Genomic DNA, 11922 nt, shown 5'->3' with positions numbered 1-11922 from the left:
ATTAACCACAATGCAAGAACTGTAAATTCTTCAATAAAAACAATACTACCCAAAAAAATCTCAGATTGTATCTTGATGTTAGGTTTTTATGTATAATTTAAGGTTAGATTGATTTAGATTTATTATTTAAATGCTTTAAAATACTTCGCAAACTTAAAATAAATCATGCTGTGCTAGTTTTAAAACAGGTTTACCAGCTTGAATGTACATTACATAACAAAATAACAAAATAGTTCCGTTACAAGTAATACAAGATTGCTTATAATTTGAGTTCTTCTAATCAGTTTTAAACCATTCTTACTGCTCTAAACCACAAAGTGTCTGAATATGTTGTCTTAATCAGTATATGTGACCACAAAACCAGTATTGTATAAAAATACATTGTATGAGTCAAAATTATTTTTTAATGCCAAAAATCATTAGGATATTAAGTAAAGATCATGTTCCATGAAGATATAAATTTCCTACCATAAATATATCAAACTTTTTGATTAGTAAAATGCTTTGCTAAGAACTTCATTTGGACCAATTTAAAGGTGATTTTCTCAGTATTTAGATTTTTTTACACTCTTAGATTCCATTTTTTCAAATAGTTGTATCTACTCAAATATTGTCATATCCTAACAAACCATACATCAATGGAAAGCTTATTTGTTCAGCATATTGTATAAATCTTTATCTTCAATTTCCAAAAATGTGACCTTTATGATGTTTTGTGGCCCAGGGTCACGTTTCATCATTTAAAACCTAACAAATTTCCTTTTGTGAAACATTACTTTTCGGTTTCTTTAAAATAAATACCACTTGACTTGATACTTAGTTTGATATGTAATTTCCCAAGGCTTTTTGGGCCACCGCATCCCTATTCATTCATATTAGACCCCAAAACACTTGAATTATCTTCAGAGAGAGGAGCATAAGACGTATATATTAGTAAAAAGCTGGTTTTGTGCACCATCTAGTGACAAGAGATAATTCTACACATGCTACAGTATCATCTGCACACGCAGCAAGTGTACATTGATTTCTGAATGCACAAACCAACAATAAAGAGTCAAACCTTGAATTCATAATCAGACATTCAGGACTACATGTGCTTGTTGTAACACTGAAAATGTTTTTATTTTGAACATAGTTACACTGTGATGTCATAGCGCTGGAATACACATTTACAACCGCACACACCCTCCCCACCCAATTCACTCCTTAACTCTTTCTTTTTCAGCAGGTGACAAAGGCAGCCACACCAGCCCATCCTGAGGCGTGACAGCCATCCCACCCGTTGAGCTGAAAGTGGATTCATCACCATTAGCTGTTAGACTCGTTTTACCTGTACAGTCAGCTGAGCATAACGCATGATACTGATATGTGTCAAGAGAATGCTGTTCTTAGGCTTGAGTACTGACTCATGCAATACAATAAATACAAAGCCAACCCTATAGACAGCTTTCATGGCAAAACACTTTTTTAGTGAAGATCAACACTGAAGCATCATCACACTCATAACATTTATAGATGATTCAGAGACAGTTCATGGCTTGTTTCTTTCCTGAGGAAAAAAAAAAGGTAGTGTCTTAACTCAGATCTTCTTTATCTCCTCTGAGGTAGTTCCATAGAATACACAAAGTGAAACTGATCTTCAGATTTCTGGGAAGGAGTTAGAAAGCTCCCTCAATTTGTGAGTTGTCTCAGCCGATGAGAGATTGTTTTCCTCTCGGACGTATGCGAGTAGGTTACCCACAATAAGTCGAAGACAGTCCCGCAGTTCCCTCAAGTCTCTGTCCGAGCGAGAACCACCCTCGGCAATAGCCATTCTCAAGCATATGTTCTTCAAGTCAACACTGTCCTGAGAGAACACAAATATGAGTCATTAATACATAATTGCATAAATGTAATCACATGCAAACACTTGACTGAATATGTGACCCTGGACCACAAAACCAGTCTGAAGTAGCACGGGTATATTTGTAGCAAAAGCCAAAAATACATTGTATGGGTCAAAATGATCGATTTTTCTTTTATGCCAAAATCATTTTGTTCCATGAAGACACATTGTAAATTTCCTCACGTAAATATATCATGTATTTTTTGATTAGTAGTATGCATTGCTAAGAAGTAAAACTTCAAGGCGATTCAAACAGTCCTGTCTCAGCCAAATATTGTCCTATCACAACAAACCATACATCAGTGGAAAGCGTATTTATTCAGCTAACATCTAAATGTACAAAAATGGAGCCTTATGACTAGTTTTGTTGTCCAGGGTCACATATGTATGAGTGTATTTACAGATACAGATATCTGAGTTAGCAAGCAGAGAGCACGCATAAGGACTCTTGTTTGCAAAGCATCCCAGGATGCACCTGCAGAGCTTGAATCTAGACAAAAGACTGGCTACTTTGAAGCTAACATATAAAAAAAATATATAAAGCATATATAAAAATCATTTGACATTATATAACTACCATACTTCCATCTGCGTTATTCCACCGTCTAAACGGCTTTTACATTTAGACCAAAATTCTACAAATCAAGCATAATTTGCTATTAGGGTAACTGTCGTGACAATTCGTTTAATTTACAGTCTAGTCTCTTATCTTCGAGTCATCTTACCTTACGCTTGAGCAAACTCCTTCCGTAAGACGCGTCTTTTATAAAATCTTCCTCTATAGATATGAGTTGCGCGAGTATCTCCAGCAATCGTGATAGGCAGCCCTCTCTGGCTCTCTCCGCAATCGTCCTTAGCCTGCGGGGCTCCTTCATCAATTCGCCCGGGCGAACAGCTTCTTTACCGGCTTGTAAAGCACCCGAACACTGGCCCTCGCCATCTCTGTTACTGGTCGTCGCATGAGCTCGCAAGTCATTAAGGATGTTTAAAGCATCGATTTGATGTGTTAAAGAGCAGAGCCCCATGTCTGCCACCTGGTTGAGGACAGATCCGCAGCCTAGAGCAGAGTCACAGTTGAGCAAGAGAGAGAGAGAGAAATACGAGGCTCTGGTCGAAACGACGTGACAAATGACCGGTTTTTAGTGGGTTTTTTTTGTTGTTGTTTTTTTTTTTTTTGCTGGGGCAGATCGTTTCTTCAACGACTTCCCCATTGTTTGTGTTGGAGTTGGAGCGTGTGCTTACACATGCAAATGTGACCTGATAGTCCTGCCTCCTCTCTATGGAGGTGATTAGAAGGCGATTAACTGAAGGTGGGCATGGTGTCTCACACCAGCTGAGGTGTTGTTTTGTTTTGTTTTGAGTAAACACAAAACCAGACACATTTAACATTTGAAACCCTTATTTTACCATTTACCTGAACCTGCTGAAAAAAAACAAAAACAATAGACACCTTTACAAATTTGGTAATGGTTTTACTGGTTATAATGGGACTTCTACTGGTAATTGAAAACTGGCTTATTAAAACTACTAATTCTAACGGAATACTCTACGTAAAACATTTTGTAATGGTATGATTAAAAGTTGATGGCTTGTAATGGCGTAGTGGAAACCATTAGAATTTATGTGATGGTTTCTATTGTTTTTTTTTCAGCAGGGAAACCAGTCTGAACTAAGTTTGCTGGTTTCCTGGCCAGATCAGGCTGGGTTTTTTTCCCCCCCCCAAGCAGCTCATTTGGTGAATATGCTAGTACTGTCACTGCTCTTAGTACTGCTTTTATTTTTATATCTTTTGCTATTCTGCAAAAACAAACAAAAAAAAAGAACCAAAACAGGTGACCACATGAAACCAGTCACACTGTTCCCAAGAAGAGGTCACAGCTGACACTGTTTTGACAGGCAGTGCTGGCGTTTCGCAACACAAATACTCAAATCTGAGATTTCCTCATAAATGTAAGCACCCAACAGCATTTCTTTGATGGAAAGTGTTAAAGTTCAGACACGCTTACTCATTATTACTACTATGCACATTTCAGAAGTCATCATAAAATTTAAACAAGTCAGGCATTTAAGCATAAGTCCTCACATCATAAGTTTTATGACAAATTCAAAACTTTCAACTGTTGGTTGCTGGTTAATATATGGGCCATTCTACAGAAGTGGTCCAAACTGATGTTTAAAATATTAGTAAGCTTAATATATATAAAACCATCATTTATTTGGTACTTTCAATTGTGAGGTGACTGACCCGAACCCTAAGCCCAACATTTCAACTTAGATATAGAAATAATTTTTGTACTTTTTTTCCATTGTTGTTTTTAAAAGTTTCTTTCAAAATGCTACAATATTTATTTTCTATTTTTCTTTGTAAATTATGAAACTTTATATTTTTTTAAATGTATCCCGTATATTCATGTCACTACTGAAACAGTGTGTTTTAGACTGATTTTAACTACACCCCTAAATTTATGATCAGAAAATATTTGTGTCATTCTCTTCCATAGCTACATGGTGAGTAGATAGGCCCAATCATTTTGAGGTAAATATGTTCAAAAGTCTGAAAACCTGTGTGTAACTTTAAGGAACGTCACTACCGATCACCCTTTAAGCACACTTTTTTTGGGAGTTATTCCATAACATTTCGGGGGGGTTTTGTGTACAACTGTTCAGAACTTTTTTAGCTAACCATGTGCTGATTAACATCTTTTAGCTAGGTTCAGAAGTATCTGAAATTGCCACTACCGGAACATTTGGCTGAGTTTTGGAAGTGACTTCATTGTTTTTTTGGGTGGTATGTCATCATTGATTCTGTAGTGACAAAATCCTCATATTTGGGGGAAATAAACAAAATTTTAGTAGTTATGCAAATTGTAAGTATTTTAGTATGCTTTAGTAGTGTTTTAGTATGCAAGTTAATGCAATGTGATGCTACCAAAACATTACTGTCACTACCAAATCATGGGATTTTTTTGTCAAAAATAAATACTGAATTATCAACTAAGATATTATGATCAATGTTGGCTCAATGTATATTCAAATGAATGAATCCTTTGAAATCAGTATGATCAAATTTTTGCCTTTTACAGAAGAACTGGATTCACAATACAACAAATATCATCAATTACACGTGAAATATTTTAAAAAATGTACTTATTGTTTTACCTTTTTCTTTAAATAAAAAGGCAAAAATACATATTTACAATGTAGATGTAAGCAAAATGTTAATATATATAATATAACCCTTCTAATTAATATTAGAAGGAAAAAAATATTCCAAAAATACATTATGAGAATTAAATGCACAATTGCTAGAAATGTGTACCTTGGATACAATTGTCATAATATTTTGGGAATTTTTTTTTTTTCCCAATAGGTTTCCAACTCTGACTTTGGACCTATTCTGTAGAATGGCCCATATATACTTATTTGTTGCTATTAGTTAATGTTAAACATTGTTTAACACATAAAAAGCTCATTCCCATCGACTACCTGGTTATTCATTTAATAAAATGAAACAACTACAGTTCCAATCATACACTGAATGCTTTAATTGTTCTGAAAGAAAATACAAAAAAAAAAGTTGTAGTGATTTTAACACTAACTTTTTAGTTCTACTTGGTCTCCGTTCACAGCTTTTTTGAGGAGGGAGTCAGAAACACTCTCAAAAATCTTTAGCATCTGTTTCCACCAGCTTTACTCTAAGAACTCAATCTTGTCAGTCCTATACTTCAGTATAAAGTAGCAACATTTATTACAAGCAGTGGGAATTCTGTCTCCAGATCAGGTATCACATTCATAACAGCATTACAGTACAAGAACTGATCTTGGCTCAGTGTCCTACCTGTCCATAGTGGTCTTAACTACAATCACAGATCCCAAATCAGCAACCTTCCTCTTAAAAAAAAAACAAAAACATAATAATAATAATCAACCAAATTCGTTCAACAGTATCATCCATCTAAAAATAAACACTTAGCTGTGGCAATCACTGCTTTTTGTAAAATTTCAGTCTATAAAGTTCAGTCTTTAACTTGTGAAAATAAAATACTTTAACTCAATATTCCTTCAACCAGATTATGGTTAAAAAAATTTTTTATAAACTTTGGTCTGCTACGCTCGGGTCACGCAGATCTTCCAAATCCCATGTGACAGCATGCAACGCTATTTCAGACAAACGGTACCTGTGATCTACTTGTGATTTGAGGGTCAGCTAGCCTCTGCACAACATATGAAAATCAAAACCACACAGGACTTTCTGAGGACACCTAAATGAAGCTGCACTTTTCTGTTCCGTTAAGGCTGGCACAGGTTTCCTGTTTCATCATGAAAAAAAAACACACCAAGTTACACACTGAAAACCAATGAGTGATGTGTAAGAGAGAGAAATTGTGTGCAAAAACCATAAAGGTGCTGCAAATTCAGATGGATTTGGGTCTAGAAGAAACTTCTAGATTTTATTTACAAACCATTAGTGTCATCAGTTCACACTAAACAGGTTTCACACTCTCTTTATTGATACAACTCATCACTTTCTTCTTGGTCATTCAGCTACTCTCACAATCTCACTCGTCAACCCCTGTATTTCATGAGTTACACATGGCTAGAGAGGCTGGGGAACTGCATTATGGTCCATGGGCCTTTCGTTTTTGACTAACTAAAGAAGCTCTAGGTGAATTGGAGTACATTGGTAGAAAACATTTAACGCTTATTCAGCACAGCCAGTAATACAATGGTGACGTAGTGGGGTTAAGACACCATTGTGAAGTTACAGAAGACATGCTTTTCTTTAGAAACCCTGCTCAATCCAAATCTAGTACCATCAAGTTTGTCACAGTGAACATCTCTCCAGCAGTTCATTTCGTCGGGTAGGGGCCGTGTCGTGACCATCATCGCTGATTGGTTGGGCTGTTTGTCTTCCTCAACCGCAGCATGCTCTTCCAGCTTGTGATGTAAAATTCTGATCGTAGAAAATCAGTGTGACTCGGTGTGGTTTTGGGTGACAATCCAAAGAGGAACGCTGTGGGAAAACGATTACTGATATTGTAGATGCAATGAAGGAAGTGTTAAAGCACTTCTGGAAATGATAAATATTAATGGAGAACTATGACAAGAAGTGGGTTTGTTTGGGAAATGGCCGGGTCTTATGGTGTTAAACAGGAGGGACAAGTCACTTATAGGTTGATTGGTATCAGCGGTTGGTCTCTCTAAGGTCATCTAAACAGAGAAGATGAGCGTTTCATCATCGATCCGCAGCTGACAAACGTTTCTTCTCATTTCCCATTTAGTTGGTTCATAAAAATGATCATAATGGATTTAGACTAGCGTATTAAGTTAAATCTACAGTTATATCCCTATATACCTCCCAATGCTGAGATTTTAATATTTCATTAGCTTTTTTTAATTTAATTTTTTTTGTAAAAAGAAGGATAACTGCACACAGGGCAGCTCTGTGCCTGAGGCTGGACTGCAGGGTGAGCGTTACAGTGGCCACACGGTGTCGACACGGTGAAAATGGTTAGTTCTCCTTCTTGGCCTCTATGTTGCCATAGCTGGATCCGGTCTTCTTCACTTCGGTTACACCGATGAGCCGACGAACTGCTACAGAAGCTGCGGAGAGAGAAACGGTGACAGGAATGTCACATCATTTGAGGGATAATGAATTGAGGGATAAAGAATTAACTAGTGAAATCACAAAGTTTTTTCGTAGCTTTATAAAATTAAGGTTGAACCACTGATGTCACATGGACTATTTTAACAATGTCCTTACTACCTTTCTGGGCCTTGAACGTTTCTGTTGTGTTGTCTGTGCAGGATGAGAAAGCTCTTGGATAGAGCTTAATATGTGTTCCAAATTTGAATGTAGGGCTTAGTACCACACTGATCTCCATGCAAACAGATACAGTGCCTTTCGAAAGTATTCATACCCACATTTTGTTATGTTGCTGTCTTATTTTAAACTGCTTTAAATAGTTTTCTTCCACATCAAGCTACACTCCATACACCATAATGGCAAATCAAAAAACAGGTTTTTAACATCTTTATTAAAAATAATGCTAATTTATTAAAAATAAAAAGCTTAAATTATTCCATTGCATAAGTATTCATATCTGGGACAGTTGAAATTTAACTCAGGAGCATTCATATTGCTTGTAGATGTTACTACACTTCGAGTGAAGTTACTTCAATTGAATGGGTATGATTTGAAAAGGTACACGTCGGCAACTCAGAGCAAAAACCAAGCCCTAAGGTAAAAAATAAAAAATAAAAAACTGCCTGTAGAGCTCAGAAAAATATCTGCTGCATTGAAGGTTCACAGAAGCATGTAGTTTCTGTTACCCTTAATCCTTAATGGAAGAAGTTTGAAACAACCACAACTCTTCGTAGAGCTGTCCTAGCCAAACTCAGCAATTGAAGGAGACAGGCTTTGGTTAGTGTGGTGACCAAGAAGCTGATAGTCACTGTAGTTGAGCTCCATGATCATATATGCAGATGGGAGAAACTTACAGAAGGACAAACATCACTGCAACTCTCCACCGATCTGGGCTTTATGGTGGTGTGGCAAGACTCAATATTCTCCTCAGTAAAGACACATGAAAACACTCCTCAGATTGTGAGAAACAAGATTCTGTGGTCTGATGAACCTCAATTCCAAGTAGGGCTGCACAATATATCGAAAAATGATCGTTATCGCGATAACAGTATATGCGATATTGGTATCGCAGAGAGTTGCGATAAATGACATTTAATTGGTTTCATTTCTTTACAAAACTTTTCACAGACTGCTGTGAACTGATGCAGTGAAAGGTCCGCCGTTCTCTCCAACATTACAACCATTTAAACTTAATCTTTATATTATTACCTTTAATGAAGATTTGAAATATTAGCCGTCAGTCACTCTGTTACTGACACTGCGCTCCGCTCAACTATAGGAACCGGATGTTTTTTTTCTCTCAACTAACCTCTGTTCCAGATTTGCACAAACTGCATTGCAATTAGGGGTGTGTGATATGACGATTTTTTATTGTGGACAGTTAAAAGGTCTCCACAATCGGCTTTTAAAGAAATATAATATATTTCGTGTTACAGCGTGCACATTCTGTTAGATACAATTCTGGCGCCTCAGTTTCGATATAGGCTACTGTGCAACGCGGCACACATTCACATCAAATGATAACTTTCCACTCACAGGGGCGTAATTTCCACTGGGGACACGCTTTTCAAAATCCCGTTTGTGTCCTCCCACTTTCAAATGGTTTTGTTAAAGTAATCTCTTGTATAGAATTGCACGCTCAGCGCTGCTAAAAGTTTCGCACGGTCGTTAAAAAACGAAACCAAAAGTAAAACGCGCACGCGCATTCAAATACAATTTTAATACCCCGTGTTTAGAGAGCGACTCCACAATGCGCGCGAATTAGGCTACATAAAATATCTAGGCTGTGATTAATATGTGGGCTATATTAAGTTTTGTAGTTGTCTATAACTCTGTACCATGCTTGAAAAATTCAGTCTCTATTTGCACTTTGAATATTGAAAGAGTTGACTACTTTGATTATGGCTGCATTTATTGTCTACACGAGTAAGAAAGAACTGTGTCGTTTATTTTTTGTTATTTATACTGTAGATTGTTTAAATATGCAGTGGTTGTCTCTAATTTAAATGGCTGTACCTTTAATAGAGAAACTAAACATCTTGTTCATGTACTCATATTTTCATTCATTCTTGTCCCTTGCTTAGGCCATAAAATAAATATATAAAAAAAAAGGTTTTCGGAATCAGCCCATTTGCTTGTAAAACATCAGTAATCAGAGTCGGCCTTAAAGTCTAAGTGTTTGCAACTTACTTTTTTTAGCCTGAATTAGATTTAATTCGGATGACAGACGAATATCTATTACCTGTTTATTTTAGTATAATCATTAAAAAAAAGTAAAGTGTGCTGGTAGTAGCCTCATGCTGTGGGGCTGATTTTTAGTGGCAGGGACTGAGGGACTCATCAGAGTAGAGGAAAAGCTCAATGCACCAAAATATTGAGATAGCCCTAATGAAAACCCAGTTCAGAGCATTCAGATCCTCAGACTGGGCAGAAAGTTCACCTTCCAACAGGACAATGAACCTAAGCACACAGCAAGAGTGGCTTATAGACACTCCGTGAATGTCCTTGAGTGGCCCAACCAGAGCCTGGGCTTGAACCCATTCAAACATTTCAGGAGAAACCTGAAAATGTCTGCCAGACCCCATGCAACCTGACAGAGCTTGAGAGGTGAGGCAAAGAATGGCAGATAATTGCCAAATGTAGATGTGCAAATCTTGTTGCATCATACCCAAAAAGAATGGAGGGTGTAAAGGTGCTTTTTCAGCTAAGTACTGAGTTAAGGGTATGAACACGTATGCAGTGTACTCATTTCTACGGTGGCCGAGAGAGGCCAACGCGCTGCAAACAAGAAAACAAATGCAAACAGAAAAAACGACAACAAATTAAGAAAACATCTTCATCAGTTTGACAACACAGGCACTGCAAATCCTCGCAACGCAAACACAAATACGGAAACGCGCTGAAAATTCTCACAACACAACCAAACTCAGAAACGCGCTGCGAACACACGAACGCGCTGCATATACCACGGTCCACAACGGAAATGTTTCAGGGGGACCTCAAAAAGTGACGAACCCATCTGGGACCTGATAATTTTTTCAGTGGCTGTTGGTCAGAGCAGAGGTGTTATCGGTGAACTATCGCCTTTTAGTGATAGTATAGTATCACTTAAAGGTGATAGTGATATAAATAATCAAGTAATATAGTGATATAAATAATCAGGTCCCAGATGAGTTCGTCACTTTTTGAGGTCCCCCTGAAACATTTCCGTTGTGGACCGTGCTATATGCAGCGCGTTTGTTAGTTTGCAGCGCGTTCGTGTGTTCGCAGCGTGTTTCTGAGTTTGGTTGTGTTGTGAGAATTTGCAGCGCGTTTCCGTATTTGTGTTTGCGTTGCGAGGATTTGCAACGCCTGTGTTGTCAAACTGATGAAGATGTTTTCTTAATTTGTTGTCGTTTTTTTCTGTTTGCATGTGTTTTCTTGTTTGCAGCGCGTTGGCCTCTGTCGGCCACCGTACATTTCAGTTAGTTTATTTTTAATAAATTTATGAAGTAGTAATATTTCTGTTTTTGCTTTGTCATTATGGTGCATGGAGTGTAGATTGATGTAGAAAAAAGTAATTCAAAACAGTTTAACATAAGGCAGCAACAACAAAACGTGAAAAAAGTGAAGGGGTAGGCACTGTAAGGACTAATAGCCCTTGTAATCTACAATTCATTGGGTCTTTACGAATAAGCTACGAAAATATCAAACCACAATGGCAGCACACAAAGGAAACAATGACTGACCGACAATGAGGAAGATCATAAAGCCAATGATGAGGAGGGGAGAGCCGCTGACAAAGACGTCCCAGGCAAAGTTAATAAGCGGAGAAAGCAGGAGAGTAGCCCAAAACAGGAAGTTCAGCAGTGTCCAAATTCGACGTTTGGATTTGATTGTAGGGCCGGGGTAACAGCCCTCCTTCTCATATTGTTCTTGTAATGCATCCTTGAAAGACAGAGACATGGGATAAATAAATCAGATGCAAGCATGTTCGAATATAACAATAATTAAGAAGTTAGCTCACCCAAAATCTTTCAATCTGAAATCTGTCATTAATTACCTCTTGCTGTTCCAAACCCTCAGGTTGTTTCCGAGAGCTTTCTGACCCTCCTTAGACACCAAGGGCCTTTCCATGTTTAAGGCCTAAAAAGGTACCAAGAACATTGACAAATAGTCTGTGACATCAGTGGTTAATCCGTTTTTGGGTACAAAATGTGTTCTTGTGGTTTCAGAAAATTACGATTAAACCACTGATGTCACCTGGACTATTTTATCGATGTCCTTACTACCTTTCTGGGCCTTGAACATTGTAGGACCCTTGCTGTCCATGGAGGGTCAGAAAGCTCTTGGATTTCATCAAAAATATGTTAATTTGAGTTCCGAAGACAAACGAAGGTCTTACAAGTTT

The 11922-nt window shown here is 37.4% G+C and overlaps 2 protein-coding genes across 8 annotated transcripts in view; both read right to left on the bottom strand.

The window, feature by feature from the left end:
• Positions 1 to 1108: 1108 nt before the first annotated feature.
• Positions 1109 to 3100, bottom strand: dleu7 (deleted in lymphocytic leukemia 7). The gene is made up of 2 exons (XM_073843357.1): positions 2611 to 3100; positions 1109 to 1846 (listed from the first exon to the last, which is right to left on the bottom strand). Exons 1-2 carry the CDS (start codon positions 2908 to 2910, stop codon positions 1640 to 1642), a joined length of 507 nt encoding a protein of 168 aa, XP_073699458.1. The 5' UTR covers positions 2911 to 3100; the 3' UTR covers positions 1109 to 1639.
• Positions 3101 to 5406: 2306 nt separating this feature from the next.
• The window catches only part of agpat3 (1-acylglycerol-3-phosphate O-acyltransferase 3), a 36421-nt gene continuing 29905 nt past the window's right edge, over positions 5407 to 11922 (bottom strand). For all 7 annotated transcript variants that reach the window (XM_073842158.1, XM_073842164.1, XM_073842159.1 and 4 more), the window contains exons 9-10: positions 11261 to 11459; positions 5407 to 7489 (exon numbers count right to left, since the gene is read on the bottom strand). In XM_073842158.1, the coding sequence (XP_073698259.1) occupies positions 7398 to 7489; positions 11261 to 11459 (291 nt within the window). In that variant the 3' untranslated portion in view covers positions 5407 to 7397. The remainder of the gene's footprint in view (positions 7490 to 11260; positions 11460 to 11922) is intronic.

This window comes from Garra rufa, chromosome 6 (genome assembly GCF_049309525.1).
Source record: "Garra rufa chromosome 6, GarRuf1.0, whole genome shotgun sequence".
In the NCBI taxonomy this organism is placed as follows: domain Eukaryota; kingdom Metazoa; phylum Chordata; class Actinopteri; order Cypriniformes; family Cyprinidae; genus Garra; species Garra rufa.
This window is presented reverse-complemented; position numbering and strand designations above follow the sequence as displayed.